The 18,285-nt window shown below is 47.2% G+C and overlaps 1 protein-coding gene across 10 annotated transcripts in view; it reads left to right on the top strand.

The window, feature by feature from the left end:
• Positions 1–18,285, top strand: part of LOC118361480 (SWI/SNF-related matrix-associated actin-dependent regulator of chromatin subfamily D member 3) — a 78,817-nt gene that overhangs the window by 13,837 nt on the left and 46,695 nt on the right. For 3 of the 10 annotated variants that reach the window (XM_035741454.2, XM_052483164.1, XM_052483165.1), the window contains exon 1: positions 12,662–12,907. The exons of 1 other annotated variant lie outside the window; for it this stretch is intronic. In XM_035741454.2, coding sequence (XP_035597347.1) covers positions 12,830–12,907 — 78 coding nt within the window. In that variant the 5' untranslated portion in view covers positions 12,662–12,829. Of the gene's footprint in view, positions 1–12,660; positions 12,908–18,285 lie in introns of those variants that run through there. 6 more of the 10 variants (XM_035741450.2, XM_035741451.2, XM_035741453.2 and 3 more) reach the window with 6 other exon arrangements.

Raw genomic sequence — 18,285 nt, 5'->3', positions numbered from 1 at the left:
TGAGGAATTCTAAATCAGGTGAACAAAAGGATTTGAGTTTCTGTATGTTTCTGTGTGTGTTTCTGTGTATGTTTCTGTGATCACACCACGTCTCGTTAGCCATAAGGCATACGCCAGTGCATATTCAGAGTATTCCCAACACTATTTTTCTTAGATGAGACACCTGGCTGGGTCTGGTACATTCATGATGGCTGACTGTCTATGATTCTGCATTTCACTGTGGATCACTGTACTGGGCTAATCCAGCAACACAGTGCTGCTCTGAGGTCCTGGAGGGGAGGGGATGGGTGGAACTGGATGGTTGCGTCCCATGGGACCTGGTCAAAAGTAGGGCACAATATAAGAATGGGATGCACCTGACTTCTGAATTTTAGCCATGTCTCCTTCTATAGCTACTGTATCTCTCCACTATGGGCTTTACTGTGGCCTATGCAAAGCCGGATATGTGGTTTCGCTCAACACCCATCTCAAGTTTAGGCTTGAAGTAGTCTACATTGGCACTAAACCAACAGCAGCTACTGTAACAGTTAAAATAAAGCGACTGCAATATTTTCACATTGTCCCAGTTTCTCATTGGCTCCAGTTTAAGTCCCTACCTGTAACGGGAAGGTAGGACAAGTGGTTGCTATGGTGACAGCAAACAGGAAATGCCCTCGGGTATTGTCCAGAAGCCTTCCTGCAGTGTGTTGAGTGTTGCTGCCCGCCTAAGGCTGCAAGGAAACTCGGCTCATTGTGAGGCTGCGGACAGAGTCTCCATCCACTCTCACAATGTTCCCTTTCAGTGCAAGGGGGCAACTGCCAAGTAGCTCAACCGTAAATGCTCTCTGGATAAAGATGCTTTGTTCCAAATCATTCCTGTGGCAACCAAGGTCTTATTCTAAACTAGTCCCAAATCTGTAATAGGTCAGGTCCTGAAACCACCCCTGGAATGATGATTTGCTAGACTTTTATACTGGGTATCAATGCATGCAATCATTCACCTGTTAATAGTATTAGGCATATGCTTACTCTGCATAGAATTATACTTTTCCTGCATGTCATCAAGCTTTTTTCCTAATGGGGTTTGATATTATATATTCTATTACCATCCTACTACCTATGACTACTTTATGCTAATATATAATATTCTCTTACTATGCAAGTATTTTCTGTGCAACTTGAATTCCAGTTTGTACCAGTCTGACTATTACAAATCTGCTGCTACAGACTTTATTCCATACACTTCTTCCTGTCCCCTCGGTCAGTTCCCCCTCTCGCACCCCAAATGTGACGATAACATGAAGGAGTTTGTGTGTACTTTAATTCTGTGTATGTGAAGGGAACACCTTTCTCTCATTCTCCTTTCTTTCTCTCTTATTGTCGCCTTTTCTCTAGTGAATGCTTGGAGAATGTAGACAAAGCGGGTGTGTTGAGAGACTGTCTTTGGCCAGACTGTGTATGGATTTCCCTGTTTCTTTGATCAGTTTGTCACCGTGCTACAAAGGCACTTCGAGCAGCGCTGTCAAGTAAAATCAGTCGTTATTCAGCGAGTTGGCATTGGCGTCACGGAAATCACATTTAGTTTAAGGCTGCATACTGGAAGCCAGGACTTTTATAGTTGTGAATAGATTACGATAGATTTGGAACAATTTCATTCTAGCCTGTTCAATTTTGAATATTTATCAACCAGATATAGCCTGTTGGATATGTTCTATGTTTAGACTGGGATTTTGACAATGTAGTCATTGATGACCCCTCGCAGTATGACTAATTGATTATACTGTGCTGCCGTATGCTCAACGTGGTCTTCTGTGTGCTCAGTGTCTCTCGCTAGTGTTTACACAAGAATAGAGTGGTGAGGAAGCCGTGTCCGGAAGCGACTTCACCATTCACATTCTGGATTCAAGTTCTCAAACATCGTTTTTAAGCTTTGTTTTAATATTGACAGTTGCAGCTGATTTCAGGATTATAATATTGATTCGCTCTCCATATGTGTCATTCGTATGTATTCGTTGCAGTCTCTGAATTGTTTTAAGCAAACTTTTTTTTCTCCCGCCAGCTCCTGATAAAGGGCGTCGTGACAACTTTATACCAGTTGTAGGTTGGCTATTTAGAGAGTCAGTCATTACGGAGACGTGTGTTTCCACCTGGAAACTACTTTGGGGCATTACATAAATTAGCTCGGAGAAGGTTTAAACTGCATTCTAATGTTGACTTTGCTTAAAGAAAACTGTATCAAGCAAAGTTTTTTAAAATGTATGCTCAGGTATTGGGTCTGCCCGAGTCTGCCCGAGTGGAAATGTGAAATGGAAGTTATGGAACTCCCTTGCATGGTTCTTTCAATGGGGAAAAGTTCGCAATGAAACTGACATTAAATGTGGAGAAATTATACATTTGCCTCTGTTGGCCATCAAGTAGCCTATTAATGTATATGCCATTGTAGGCAACCAATTGATACAATAAACATGTTATATAATCCCACGGTTGGGATAGTGTTCTTCGGCTTGCAAGCCCTTTCTCCTCCAACATAACGATGGTCATTATGGCCAAACAGTTCTATTTGTGTTTCATCAGACCAGAGGACATTTCTCCAAAAAGTATGATCTTTGTCCCCATGTGCAGTTGCAAACCGTAGTCTGGCTTTTTTAATGGCGGTTTTGGAGCAGTGGCTTCTTCCTTGCTGAGCGGCCTCATTTGCTGCTGTTCTAGGACTGATTTGCACTTTTCGCACCAAAGTATGTTCATCTCTAGGAGACAGAACGCGTATCCTGAGTGGTATGACGGCTGTGTCGTCCCATGGTGTTTATACTTGCGTACTATTGTTTGTACAAATGAACATGGTATCTTCAGGCATTTGGAAATTGAATCAGACTTGTAGAGGTCTACATTTTTTTTTCTGAAGTCTTGGCTGATTTCTTTTGATTTTCCCATGATGTCAAGCAAAGAGGCACTGAGTTTGATGGTAGTCCTTGAAATACAACCACAGGTACACTTCCAATTGACTCAAATGATGTCAATTAACCTGTCAGAAGCTTCTCAAGCCATGGCATTATTTTCTGGAATTTTCCAAGCTGTTTAAAGGCACATTCAACTTGGTGCATGTAAATGTCTGACCCACTGGAATTGTGATAGATTATTTCACTGTCTTTAAACATTTGTTGGAAAAATTACTTGTCATGCACAAAGTAGATGTCCTAACCGACTTGCCAAAACTGTAGTTTGTTAACAAGAAATGTGTGGAGTGGTTCAAAAACTAGTTTTAATGACTCCAGCCTAAGTATGTAAACTTCCGACTTCAAATGTAGGTACGTGTTTGCAAAGGGCATCAGTGTCTTAACAGCGCAATTTGCCAAGGAAAGAAACTCTGAGCACAGCTCTATCCAGAAATCTGGCAGTGGCTTCTGATTTAAATTCAATTAAAATTCAAGAACTGCTTGTCGCAATTTAGATGAGACTCTCTTGTTCAGATATCAGTAAGTGGACTGGAGGCAGGGCATGAAAGGGATAACGAATCCAGCTGTTTCTGTCATCAGTTCCGGGAAAGTACCTGCGTAATTGTGCACCCAACTCACTCAGGTGCTTCGCTATATTTCATTTGACATTGTCTGTAAGCTTGAGTTCATTTGCACACAAAAAAATCATACAATGATGGAAAGATCTGTGTGTTCTTGTTAATGCCTCAATTTTTTCCCGCACATTGAATATAGTTGAGTCCCTGTAATCCTAGATCATTCAGGCAAGAAAAAACATCACCCAGATAGGCCAGTCATGTGAGAAACTCGTCATCATGCAAGTGATCAGACAAGTGAAAATTATGGTCAGTAAGAACTTTAAGCTCGTCTCTCAATTCATAAAAACATGTCAATAATTTGCCCCTTGATAACCAGTGCACTTCTTTCTGTATGTTGTAAAAGCGTTACATGGTCGCTGCCCATATCATTGCATAATGCAGAAAATACACAAGAGTTCAGGGGCCTTCTTTTAACAAAGTTAACCATTTTCACTAGTGTTCAAAGGGGGATGAATCATTTTGCAATACACTGTAAATGGAATAATACTCTTATTGCAATGTGGATGGCTTATAAAGAGCCTTTGGTTGTACATAGACTACACTATGGTGTTGCCAGGGAACAACACCCTCTTCGAAGAAGTAGGAGGTGAAGATCTCCTGCACAGATTGCCTTCTCTCTTGCTGCGTTGTTGGACCCCATCCTTGAAACATTCTGCAGAGCAGCAGACTTCTCCTCTGGCACATGGTGGCGAGCTGCAGATCCCCACCTGGTCCTCGTGTCCATCCTCGTGACATTATGAAGGACACAGGTAGCCTTCACGCACCTGAATTCTTGGACTGCCTCCAGGAGGCAACCAACCGCACAGTGCCCTACTACACGGTAACTGTAGGCAATCATTTTGAAGGAATCTCCAGTTACAATGTAGGAATATGGAAGAGAATGTCATTATTAGACTTTTACATCACCAGGTCAATGTGGATTACTAAAGTATAATATCCCTTAAAACAAATCATGATAACATTGGATAGATAGATAGATAGATAGATGCATGTGACAATAGCGGGATCATATCAAGGATAGCATCCCAAATGAATACATAAATACCGCTTGAAGCTTGATGAGTTGATCATTTGAATCGGCTGTGTAGGTCGAAGGCAAAAACAAAAATGTGCACTCCTTTGTGTCCCCAGGACCAGAACTGAGAACCACTGCTCTTCATTGGGACCCCTTCATCTGCAGATAGGCGTTCATAGTTCTTTATATCTGAGGATAGAGAACCTCACAAAAACAGACTTCATTATATTCAAATTGGATGGACCGCACTGAATATTATGTTTGTATTATATCCGTCCTCACTTCTAGGGACTGGAACTACACAAACGTACCTGCCCTATCCAGAATAGCCTACTCTCTCACTTTGACAGTTGGGGCTACTATCCTTTCACCCTCCTCCATGGCTGTTGGCTAGCTATCTACAAATGCATTTGTAGTTTTTACAATGATCAATACATCAAGAAAGCTAGCTAATATGAAGTTAGGTAGCTGGTGATATTTAATTAACTTAGCTAGCTATCTATACAGCATGTAAAATTGGCTAGATGGCTAGCTAGCTAGCAGCTAATTTGAGTTATCCTGAACTGTAGCTAGTTAGCTAATAGTACATCGTTTTTTTTTTTACACTTTCTAAATGTATTTACTTACTTGGTTCCGACCTTGAATATGTGGACATCTATAAGTACCTAGGTGTCTGGCAAGACTGTAAACTCTCCTTCCAGACTCATATCAAACATCTCCAATCTAAAATCAAATCTAGAGTCGGCTTTCTATTCCGCAACAAAGCCTCCTTCACTCACGCCGCCAAACTTACCCTAGTAAAACTGACTATCCTACTGATCCTCAACTTCGGCGATGTCATCTACAAAATAGCTTCCAATACTCTACTCAGCAAACTGCATGCAGTTTATCACAGTGCCATCCGTTTTGTTACTAAAGCACCTTATACCACCCACCACTGCGACCTGTATGCTCTAGTCGGCTGGCCCTCGCTACATATTCGTCACCAGACCCACTGGCTCCAGGTCATCTACAAGTCCATGCTAGGTAAAGCTCCGCCTTATCTCAGTTCACTGGTCACGATGGCAACACCCACCCGTAGCACGCGCTCCAGCAGGTGTATCTCACTGATCATCCCTAAAGCCAACACCTCATTCGGCTGCCTTTCATTCCAGTTCTCTGCTGCCTGTGACTGGAACGAATTGCAAAAATCGCTGAAGTTGGAGACTTTTATCTCCCTCACCAAATTCAAACATCTGCTATCTGAGCAGCTAACCAATCGCTGCAGCTGTACATAGTCTATCGGTAAATAGCCCACCCATTTTTACCTACCTCATCCCGTACTGTTTTTATTTATTTACTTTTCTGCTCTTTTGCACACCTATATCTACCTGTACATGACCATCTGATCATTTATCAATCCAGTGTTAATCTGTAAAAATTTAATTATTCGCCTACCTCATGCCTTTTGCTTCTTTTTTTTCTACTGTGTTATTGACTTTACTCCATGTGTAACTCTGTTGTCTGTTCACACTGCTATGCTTTATCTTGGCCAGGTCGCAGTTGCAAATGAGAACTTGTTCTCAACTAGCCTACCTGGTTAAATAAAGGTGAAATAAAATGTAAAAAAAATAAAACTTGAGTAGGTTCTCCCAGCCATGTGGACGAATTGGAAACAGGGCAGCAAAGTGTGTCACCAGAGCGTTTTAGAACATATTACTATTTACCTGTGAATAAATTCATGAAATGGAGAATGGATTAAACTATTTACCCATTTAATAACATACATACAAACTTGCTATGCTGAATTATTGACGCACAATTGAACGTGCTGCTGTATGCTGCCAGCACGCCCACAAGTGAACCACTCTGGGCGGCATGTGGCAATTTACCACGTGCTAGTGTGCAGGAGACACAACTTTTTCTCTGCCTCCCACTCCATGGTCGCGCCTCCAAATGGTCCCGCCATCTCCGCTTCTCACCGTTTTCCCCGGTTTGTAGTCGTAACATCTGGCACATAATAACCGCACAATTGCCCGAAAATAGATTATCATTATTTTCTTTATGTTCATCCAAGTGTTTCTTGCTCAGAGATTTCAAGATCCTTTGTCCAACTTTCATCACTCAAACTCACGTGTTGGATTTATCTATAGATATGTACATGCACAAAGTGGATTTATTTAAGCAATAAGGCCGAAGGAGATGTGGTATATGGCCAATGTACTATGGCTAAGGACTGTTCATAGGCACGACGCAAGGCCATGGTATATTGGCAATATACCACAAACCGCCGAGGTGCCTTATTGCTATTATAAACTGGTTTCCAGCGTAATTAGAGCAGTAAAAATAAACGTTTTGTCGTACCTCTGGTATATGGTCTCATATCACGGCTCTCAGCCAATCAGCATTCAGGGCTCGAACCACCCAGTTTATAATTACAATTTTAAACCTGGTTCGAGCCCTGAATGCTGATTGTCTGAAAGCCATGGTATATTAGACCATGCTTTGTATTTTAATTTGCTTGAACCATTATTTAACTAGACAAGTCAGTTAAGAACAAATTCTTATTTACAATGATGGCTTACCTCGCCAAACCCTAATGATGCAGAGTTCAATCTTGGTTTCCTCAGACCAGAGAATCTTGTTTCTCATGGTCTGAGAGTCCTTTAGGTGCCTTTTGGCAATCTCCAAGCAGGCTGTCGTGTGCTTTTTACTGAGTGGCTTCAGTCTTGCCACTCTACCATAAATGCCTGATTGGTGGGATGGGAGAAACCATTTGGAAGGTTCTCCCATCTCCATAGAGGAGCTCTGTCAACGTGACCATTGGGTTCTTGGTAACCTCCCTGACCAATGCCCTTCTGCCCCGATTGCTCATTTGTGGCTGGGCGGCCAGCTCTAGGAGGAGTCTTGGTGGCTCCAAACTTCTTCCATTTAAGAATGATGGGAGGCCACTGTGTTCTTGGGGACCTTCAATGCTGCATAAATGTTTTGGTACCCTTCCTGATATCTGTGCCTCGACAGAGGGAATAAAATATTTAAATTAAATAAATGGTTATATAGATTTTTAAGGGTACAAGACTCTGTATTCATCTGGCTGTGTTGGCAATATCACTGCATACCCATAGCCAAGTGGGGAGAGGATGCCCCTTATCACAGTTCCCAAATGTCCAGCTAATCCTACGCCGGCGGATCTCAAAACTGAGCATGGAGCCGCGTTAAGTAGCAATGATATCCTTCGCCACCGTTGTCTTACGTCATGACATGGCTCCAAACAGTCATGACTATTCAATAAATAATTTTAATGTTTATTTTCAGCTAATTTCTTAGTTATATACCTTAAGTTATATACCTTAAGTTATATAACTTAACTAACAAAGGAGGTTTGAAGTTGAGGGTGCATTATTTATAAAGTTGGGCAATGAGGATGAAAACTAGCATACAGTGCATTCGGAAAGTATTCAGACCCCTTCACTTTTTCCACATTTTGTTACTTTACAGCGTTATTCTAAAATGGATTGAATAAATGTTTTTCCACATCAACCCTGAGTGGCCCTGCCAGAGCCCGGACTTGAACCTGATCGAACATCTCTGGAGACACCTGAAAATAGCTGTGCAGCGACGCTCCTCATCCAACCTGACAGAGCTTGAGAGGATCTGCAGGGAAGAATGGGAGAAACTCAGCAAATACAGGGGTGCCAAGCTTGTAGCGTCATACCCAAGAAGACTTGAGGCTGTAATCTCTGCCAACGGTGCTTCAACAAAGTACTGAGTAAAGGTTCTGAATACTTATTTAAATGTCATATTTCTGTTTTTTTTTTACTTTGTCATTATGGCGTATTGTGTGTAGACTGATTGGGGGAAACACAATTTAATCCATTTTAGAATAAGGCTGTAACATAACAAAATGTGGAAAAAGTGAAGGGGTCTGAATACTTTCCGAATGCATTGTATTTGTTGATTAAATCTGACTTTCTTAATATAATGAGTAATCCAGGAATGTCATAAGTTTATTGACGCAAGAAAACTCAAGAAAACATCAACTCTGCAGATCGCAGTTATTACAGTGAATGGCTAAATGACTTCCGGACACTAAGGGTCCGCGGAGCTCCTCCGCGCCACTCTATTGTGTCTGTGTGCCCAATTCAATCAGACCGATACTGTAGGAAAGGTGGTTCGGTTTAGGAACAATAATTCCTTGTGCTCCTTCGTCATTGCACTAAAGGGGCAATCTGGGATTCAATTTCAACTAATTTAAAAGTCCAAAAATGGATGTTCCCTTTTTTTAAATGTCAAAAAGGAGAAAGAGTGTGGAAATAGATTATTCATGACTGGGTCTAGTATATTTCCACATCCCACTGCATCACAGTCAGTGAGGGAGGGTTACTTTTTCATTTAAGCAGACTGCGTCTATTCCCCTCCTAGACAGGGGTGTCTGCTCACCAGTATGTGCCTCCTCTGCTGGCAATTGATAGTACTTTTGCTCCCTGCAAGCACTTACCCCAGGGTAGCCCCTCCCCTCTATCTGCAACAGAATGGGATATGACCATTTTGGTGAAATTGGTAGGACTATTGGTGAGGAAGACAGCGGGGGTCCAGCAAGGGGTACTCCTGCGCACAAGCCGACAATGCCTGTTCCTGAACTGTTGGATCCCTTTGTTATCTTTTGACGCCCACGTGCTGTTGCTGGAGAAACAAGGACACCGTTTCTCTCTGGCTCTGCTTGTTTTAAGGTCTATTTATTTGGTGCTTGCTTGACCTTGCACCAGAACAAATTCATATTTGTATTATATTATTTTAGATCAGATCATTTTAGATGTTTCTATTCTACAGTATATCTAGTTGGAAATGAAAGAGATGCATAATATAAGTAACATAATCACTACAACACAGATTTTTCATGCACAAGAAAAAATAAATACATCTTTTAAGGGGACGAAGGATGGAGTCAACCGTAAGACCACAATATCTATGGGGCTTAGCAGCACATACTGTATATTCTGTAGATCACAGGGACAAGAGGCACCTCACCCATCTCAACAGTAGGTGTCGCCACCAAGAAGGGGGAAAAAACACATTTTAAAACAGGGATGAGGACAGAGCACACTGTCCAATAGATGGATTACATTTATTGAATGGCTCAAAGACCAAACAATAACTGGAAAAGATGAAGACATTTTTTTTTTAAATCATTTGAAACCATTCGCTCCACACCCTTTAATTTGACCTGTCCTATGAAACCATTAGCTCCACACCCTTTCATTTGACCTGTCCAATGAAACCATTAGCTCCACACCCTTTAATTTGACCTGTCCTATGAAACCATTAGCTCCACACCCTTTCATTTGACCTGTCCTATGAAACCATTAGCTCCACACCCTTTCATTTGACCTGTCCTATGAAACATTAGCTCCACACCCTTTCATATGACCTGTCCTATGAAACCATTAGCTCCACACCCTTTAATTGACCTGTCCTATGAAACCATTAGCTCCACACCCTTTAATTGACCTGTCCTATGAAACCTATTAGCTCCACTCCCTTTAATTGACCTGTCCTATGAAACCATTAGCTCCACACCCTTTCATTTGACCTATCCTATGATTCTGTTTGCTATTATTTTGAACCTGTTTCTCAGTTTCCTCTAGCTAGTTGTGAATTTGCGCTGGGTGCCACTACTCCCTCATTAGGGGTCAGTCACTCCAGGGAAAGCTGAGGAATCGTGACCTTTGACCTAGACGTTTACAGGCCCACATACCAGCTGGCCATTGGCTACAATAACTGAACAGTACTGCCGTCCCCTTGCTCAAGAAACTCTCCCTCGCTTGCCAGAGCACTCAAGTCTAAGCTCCGAGTGCAGAATGTAGGGAAGTGGGAACTCGATTACCCTCAATACAGACAGTATTCCCTTCCCCTGGTGTTGTCCCATGTACCCCCCTCTGCCATTTCAATAGAAACACCTTGTATCAAATCCATTTTGGAGGAGATATACCACAGAGAGCATTGGGGTAGACGTATGTACGTCAGGTTTTTTTGATCTGTTTGAATTAGGGATTTGTTGGAATTGTTCCAATCCTTGTCCCGTCTGGCTGAGTTGGTAGAACATGGCGCTAGCAATGCCAGGGTTGTGTGTTGCATTCCCATGGGAGACCAGTATGGCAACAAACCAAAAAAAAGTATGAAAATGTATGCAAGTTGCTCTGGGTATTGTTCTCTCCTATCTCTAACCCACCAGTGCCACTGCCATTTCTCACCTTGGCCACATATCACAGAGTTGCTGGTGACAATCCTAACAACTGGCATGTGTCATAAGCCTTTGATCCTGCTCAACTTCACAACCCTTTGTCCTTTAAAATCAACTCATTAATATTTCACTCCCTTGTTTGGTCAGTCAGAGGGGGGAGAGAGAGAGAGGAAGAGGGGGAGGAGGATTCTGTGAATCAGTATAATGACCGGCGGCCATGTCTGCAACAGACAGGTCTCTCTCCACAATTTAGTAACCCGACCAATAGACTGCCTCGCTCTCTCTTTCTCTCCAAGGTCCCAAAAAACACACGCAGTCACACCCACGTGTGCATGCAGACCCAGCAGGTTGACGTTTGTCATGAATCTTGCCCTGGAGGCAGAACTGAGCCATTTCCGCTAGATGGACCAGCTTAAAAATGAATGAAAACAAAAATGATATATTTTTGGGCTTAATTTAATGTCAGCATTCAAATACAATCAAATTGCATTGGTCACATACACATGGTTAGCAGATGTTATTGCGAGTGTAGCGGAACGCTTGCATTAGTGTTTATTAGTGTGGCTAATGTTAGGGTTCAAATTTGATTTGATTTGTCACATGCGTCGAATACAACAGACCTTACAGTGAAATGCTTACTTACAAGGATGTGAGACCAGATGCTTCTGGAAGTGGTGTTGGAGGGCCAGTAGGAGGCACTCTGGTCCCTACAAAAGATCCCAATGCCCTCGTGCAGTGATTGTGGACATTGCCCTGTGAAGGTGCTGTCTTTTGGATGGGACGTTAAACTGGTGTGCTGACTCTCTGTGGTCACTAAAGATCCCAAGGCACTTATTGTTAGAGTAGGGTTGTTAATCCCGGTGTCCTGGCTGAATTCCCAACCTGGCCCTCATACCATCATGGCCACCTCATTGTCTAGGGGAGTGGTATTACAACTTTTTTAGTGGGGATCCCATTTTTTCCACCAGAATGTCTTGCGATCCCACCCCAAATCTAATGACAACCTTCAAATCTGTACATTTAGATTTTAAACAAATAACCTTCAATTCATTGCATTTTCTTATCTTACCAAAATGAAAAGAAACTAATAAATACAATTTTTCAAATGACCTTTCTCAAAAATGTTTCTATAGAAGAGCACGACATAGCAAATAGGGTGCCATTTAGGACATGGCCATTGAAAGACAGGAAGTGAAGGTGTTCTGAACGAGGCCCTCTCCAATTGTGAAGTGGGCTTTGGAGGAGATTAGTTGGCTCATTAGACACAGTGTTGCACACGGTTGTGTCCAACCAGGAACTGTTCTCTGAATCTTTGCCTCGCTGACCAATGACAGTACTATGCCATATAAATATGATAGGTTGTATAGCGTGATAAGTGTGTATCGATGGCAAATGTATTTTCAGCTACATTTGATCCTGTTACTTGAGAGACACGGGTTGTAGTGATTGTAGGTTTGATACTTCACTCTTGTTTGTGTATTAATATTCAGTGTGGCCCCTTTAAGAGCCGTGTGTCCTTTTTTGTGAGAATGAGTTGTGTACTGCGCTGAAGGGGCTGACCATGGCCTCTGGGTTCTTCACTAGGAGGTGGGAATGTCTGAGACTAACCTCCCCAGTCCCCTTGCTCAAACAACCAGGCACAGGCAGCCAGTCACACCGCATGCCCTTATCTACCAATGGAATGGAATGCAACAGCTGTGGCAGGGGGCCGCCAGGGGTGGGCCGGCTCAAACCCCCCTGCCGGGGCCCCCACTCCCCCTCTCCGCAGGGCTTCTACTCCTGAAAGGCAGCTCAACTAAAAAGTGTGCTCTGAGACAGAGTGGGCGCCTCGACAGGGCTGCACTGCAAAAACACAGGGGGGAGGGTTGAAGGGGAGCGAGAGAGAGTCGGGGACGGCGCTAGAAAAGGAGAGCACAAAGAAGAGGAAAGTGAAGCGAGGGAGGGGATTTGAAAGCTCGGGTGAAGGGGAAGAGAGGGAGAGGGAAAGACAAAAGAAAGCGAGGGAGACGTAGTAGGAGCAGGGGGAAGCGAGGGGACGGCGCAAATGGCTACGGAGGACACGGCGGGGGGGGCGCGCAAAGCCACCAAGAGCAAACTGTTTGAGTTCCTGGTCCATGGAGTGGTGAGTTGCCCAGTAGCACTGTCTGTCATTGAGACCGAGGGAGCCTGGCGCGCGCGCGTGTGTGTGTGTGTGTGTGTGTGTGTGTGTGTGTGTGTGTGTGTGAGAGGGCGCATAGGCAATCTTGGAGCGATAGCTGTCCATGTGAAGGTTATATCCAGCCCTCTGGATCCCACACTGTTATCTCCTTAAAGAAGAGAGGGGAGGAGTAGGGAGCGGAGGGGGACAGCCATTTGGAATGCAAACAACAACAAAAAGAGCGAGAAGGAAGGAGAGAGCGACACAGAGAGATGCTAGCAGCAGCCAACCAACCCCCTGGTTATCAGAGCACACTGAGCATGCTTGGAGTTAGCGAGTGGGGAGGGGGGGGGGGGCGCAACCAGCTCACCTAAAACACAGTATCAGAGCGGTCGTAAAATGAGCACGCTGCTATGATCATTTGAACATGTACATGTATGGCCATGTGGGTAATGTTTTAATGAATGTTATTGGAGCATGCTTCAATGTTTGAAATGCAGGACATTGAGCTTATTTAAAATAAAGAGTAATGGGTGAATTTCACATGGTTGGGGGAAATGGTAAGGCCTGTCACTGCTGTCATAACATATGCAGCATTAACTGACCTGGGAATGCAATAGTGCCTATGATAAGCCCAAGGCTGTGACTGGAGTTAAGGATGTGTGTTATAGATGGATGTGTGTGTGTGGGGGGGTTATGGATGTGTGTGTGTGTTATGGATGGATGGGTGTGTGTGGGGGGGCTTATGGATGTGTGTGTGTTATGGATGGATGTGTGTTTGTGTGTGTGTGTGTTATGGAAGTCCTGAGGCTTTAATAGAGACCACTGTCAATGTATTTCATTGTCAAGTCCACAAAGTCTTTGAACATCCTTACCCATCTATTAAAAGTCAGAAGGAATATGAATATGCACATCTAGATCACATTCATTGTATTGGCCAGTTCATGTACTAAGATGAAGTGCATCCTTATCAGGGCTGTATAGCACAGCATACCCACTATGCACGCTGTAGTTTAATCAACATTGTTCTCGTGTTATTTCAATGAAATTACGTCGATCCAATGCGGAATAGATGTTGAGTTGATGTCTGCCCAGTGGGCAGAGACTGAAGTGAAACAAAGAGTAGAGGTGATGAGCCAGATGAGTGTGTCTTCTCAAAAGACCAGTTAACCTTGATCTCTCTTTCTCTCTCCCTCTCTCCCTACCTCTCCCCCCCCTCTCCCTTACCTCTCTCTCCCTTACCTCTCTCTCCCTTACCTCTCTCTCCCTTACCTCTCTCTCCCTTACCTCTCTCTCCCTTACCTCTCTCTCCCTTACCTCTCTCTCCCCTACCTCTCTCTCTCCCTACCTCTCTCTCTCCCTACCTCTCTCTCTCCCTACCTCTCTCTCTCCCTACCTCTCTCTCTCCCTACCTCTCTCTCTCCCTACCTCTCTCTCCCCCTACCTCTCTCTCCCCTACCTCTCTCTCTCTCCTACCTCTCTCTCTCTCCCTACCTCTCTCTCTCTCTCCCTACCTCTCTCTCTCCCCCTACCTCTCTCTCTCCCCCTCCCTCCCTCCTCTCCCTACCTCTCTCCCTCTCTCTCCTACCTCTCTCCCTCTCTCTCCCTCCTCTCTCCCTCTCTCTCCCTCTCTCTCCTACCTCTCTCTCTCCTCCTCTCCTACCTCTCTCCTCTCTCTCTCCTACCTCTCCCCCTACCTCTCTCTCTCCTCCCTCTCCCCTACCTCTCTCTCTCCTCTCTCTCCCCCTACCTCTCTCTCTCCCCTCTCTCTCCTCTTACCCCTCTCTCTCTCCCTACCCCTCTCTCTCTCCCTCCCCCTATCTCTCGTCTCTCCCCCTCTCTCTCGTCTCTCCCCCTCTCTCTCGTCTCTCCCCCCTCTATCTCGTCTCTCCCCCTCTCTCTCGTCTCTCCCCCCTCTCTCTCGTCTCGTCCCCCTCTCTCTCTCGTCTCTCCCCCTCTCTCTCTCTATCTCTCCCCCTCTCTCTCTCTCTCTATCTCTCCCCCTCTCTATATCTCTCTCGTCTCCCTCCCCCCTCTCTCTCCCCCTCTCTCTCTCTCTCGTCTCTCCCCCTCTCTCTCTCTCTCGTCTCTCCCCCCCCTCTCTCTCTCTCTCTGTCTCTCCCCCTCTCTCTCTCGTCTCTCCCCCTCTCTCTCCCTCTCCCCCTCTCTCTCGTCTCTCCCCCCTCTCTCTCTCGTCTCTCCCCTCTCTCTCTCTCGTCTCTCCCCCCTCTCTCTCTCGTCTCTCCCCTCTCTCTCTCGTCTCTCCCCCCTCTCTCGTCTCTCCCCCCTCTCTCTCGTCTCTCCCCCTCTCTCTCGTCTCTCCCCCCCTCTCTCTCGTCTCTCCCCCTCTCTCTCTCTCTCTCTCTCTCCCCCTCTCTCTCTCTCGTCTCTCCCCCCTCTCTCTCTCTCTCGTCTCTCCCCCTCTCTCTCTCTCTCTCTCCCCCTCTCTCTCGTCTCTCCCCCCTCTCTCTCTCTCGTCTCTCCCCCCTCTCTCTCTCTCTCGTCTCTCCCCCTCTCCCTCTCTCTCTCTCTCCCCCCCTCCCTCTCTCTCTCTCCCCTCTCCCTCTCTCTCGTCTCTCCCCCTCTCTCTCTCTCTCTCGTCTCTCCCCCTCTCTCTCTCTCTCGTCTCTCCCCCTCTCTCTCTCTCGTCTCTCCCCCTCTCCCTCTCTCTCTTCTCTCCCCCCTCCCTCTCTCTCTCTCTCCCCCTCTCCCCTCTGCTCGTCTCTCCCCCCTCTCTCTCTCTCGTCTCTCCCCCTCTCTCTCTCTCTCGTCTCTCCCCCCTCTCTCTCTCTCTCGTCTCTCCCCCTCTCTCTCTCTCTCTCGTCTCTCCCCTCTCTCTCTCTCTCTCGTCTCTCCCCTCTCTCTCTCTCTCTCTCCCCCTCTCTCTCTCTCTCGTCTCTCCCCCTCTCTCTCTCTGCGTCTCTCCCCCTCTCTCTCTCTCTCTCTCTCCCCCTCTCTCTCTCTCCCCCTCTCTCCCCCGTCTCTCCCCCTCTCTCTCGTCTCTCCCCCTCTCGTCTCTCCCCCTCTATATATATGAATCTCTCCCCCTCTCTCTCTCCCTCCTCTCTCGTCTCTCCCCCTCTCTCTCTCCTCTCTCTCGTCTCCCCCTCTCTCTCTCTCCCCCATATCTCTCTCGTCTCTCTCCCTCTCTCGTCTCTCCCCCTCTCTCTCTCGTCTCTCTCTCTCTCTCGTCTCTCCCCCTCTCTCTCTCTCTCCTCTCTCTCTCTCTCTCGTCTCTCCCCTCTCTCTCTCTCTCTCTCCTCTCTCTCTCCCCCTCTCTCTCTCTCTCTCTCTCCCCCCTCTCTCTCTCTCTCCTCTCGTCTCTCCCCCCTCTCTCTCTCGTCTCTCCCCCCCCTCTCTCTCTCTCTCTCTCCTCTCTCTCTCTCTCTCATCCCCTCTCTCTCTACATCTCCCCCCTCTCTCTCTCTCTCATCTCTCCCCCTCTCTCCCCCTCTCGTCTCTCCCCCCCTCTCTCGTATCCCCCTCTCCTCTCTCTCTCTCTCTCCCTCTCTCTCCCTCTCCTCCTCTCTCTCTCGTCTCTCCCCCTCTCTCTCTCTCTCCCTCCCCCTCCCTCTCTCTCTCTCTCTCTCCCCCCTCTCTCTCTCTCGTCTCTCCCCTCTCTCTCTCGTCTCTCCCCCCTCTCTCTCTCGTCTCTCCCCCCTCTCTCGTCTCTCTCCCCTCTCTCTCTCGTCTCTCCCCCTCTCTCTCTCTCTCGTCTCTCCCCCTCTCTCTCTCTCTCTCTCCCCCCTCTCTCTCTCTCTCTCGTCTCCCCCTCTCTCTCTCGTCTCTCCCCCCTCTCTCTCTCTCGTCTCTCCCCCTCTCTCTCTCTCCTCTCTCCCCCTCTCTCTCTCGTCTCTCCCCCTCTCTCTCTCGTCTCTCCCCCTCTCTCTCTCGTCTCCCCCTCTCTCTCTCTCTCCCCCTCTCTTCTCTCCCCCTCTCTCTCTTCTCTCCCCCTCTCTCTCTCTCGTCTCTCGTCTCTCCCCTCTCGTCTCTCCCCCTCTCTCTCTCTCTCAGTCTCTCCCCCTCTCTCTCTCTCGTCTCCCCCCCTCTCTCGTCTCTCCCCCTCTCTCGTCTCTCCCCCTCTCTCTCTCTCTCCCCTATCGTCTCTCCCCCCTCTCGTCTCTCCCCCTCTCTCGTCTCTCCCCCTCTCTCCCCCCCCCTCTCTCGTCTCCCCCCTCTCTCGTCTCTCCCTCCCCCTCTCTCTCTCTCTCTCTCTCTCCCCCTCTCTCTCTCTCGTCTCTCCCCCTCTCTCTCGTCTCTCCCCCTCTCTCTCGTCTCTCCCCCTCTCTCTCGTCTCTCCCCCCCCCATCTCTCTCGTCTCTCCCCCCTCTCTCTCTCTCGTCTCTCCCCCCTCTCTCTCTCTCCCCCCCTCCCTCTCTCTCGTCCTCTCCCCCCTCTCTCTCTCTCTCCCCCCTCTCTCTCTCTCTCTCTCTCTCCCTCCCCCTCTCTCTGTAGTTCCCCCTCTCTTATATCTCTCCCCCTCTCTCTATGCATCTCTCCCCCTCTCTCTCGTCTCTCCCCTGCATCTCGTCCTCTCCCCCTCTCTCTCTCTCCCCCCCTCTCTCTAGTCTCTCCCCCCTCTCTCTCGCATCTCTCCCCCTCTCTCTCGTCTCCCCCCTCTCTCTCTCCCCCCTCTCTCTCTCCCCCTCTATATATCTCGTCTCTCCCCCTCTCTCTCTCTCCCCCCTCTCTCTCGTCTCTCCCCCCTCTCTCCTTTCTCCCCCCCTCTCTCTCGTCTCTCCCCCTCTCTCTCTCTCCCCCTCTCTCTCTCGTCTCTCCCCCTCTCTCGTCTCTCCCCCCCCTCTCTCTCTCTCCCCCTCTCTCTCTCGTCTCTCCCCCCTCTCTCTCTCGTCTCTCCCCCCCTCTCTCCCCCTCTCTCTCCCCCTTTCTCTCTTCTCTCCCCCTCTCTCTCTCTCTCCCCCCTCTCTCTCCCCCATATCTCTCTCTCCCCCTCTCTCTCTCTCCCCCTCTATATCTCGTCTCTCCCCCTCTCTCTATCCCCCCTCCCCCCTCTCGTCTCTCCCCCTCTCTCTCTCCCCCTCTCTCTCTCTGCGTCTCTCCCCCCTCTCTCTCTCTCGTCTCTCCCCCTCTCTCTCTCTCTCGTCTCTCCCCCTCTCTCTCTCTCTCGTCTCTCCCCCCTCTCTCTCTCGTCTCTCCCCCTCTCTCCTCGTCTCTCTCCCCTCTCTCTCTCTCTCCCCCCTCCTCTCTCTCTCGTCTCTCCCCCCTCTCTCTCTCTCGTCTCTCCCCCTCTCTCTCTCTCTCTCGTCTCTCCCCCTTCTCTCTCTCTCTCTCGTCTCTCCCCCTTCTCTCTCTCTCTCTCGTCTCTCCCCCTTCTCTCTCTCGTCTCTCCCCCTCTCTCCCCC

This window comes from Oncorhynchus keta, chromosome 28 (assembly GCF_023373465.1).
Source record: "Oncorhynchus keta strain PuntledgeMale-10-30-2019 chromosome 28, Oket_V2, whole genome shotgun sequence".
NCBI lineage: Eukaryota > Metazoa > Chordata > Actinopteri > Salmoniformes > Salmonidae > Oncorhynchus > Oncorhynchus keta.
This window is presented reverse-complemented; position numbering and strand designations above follow the sequence as displayed.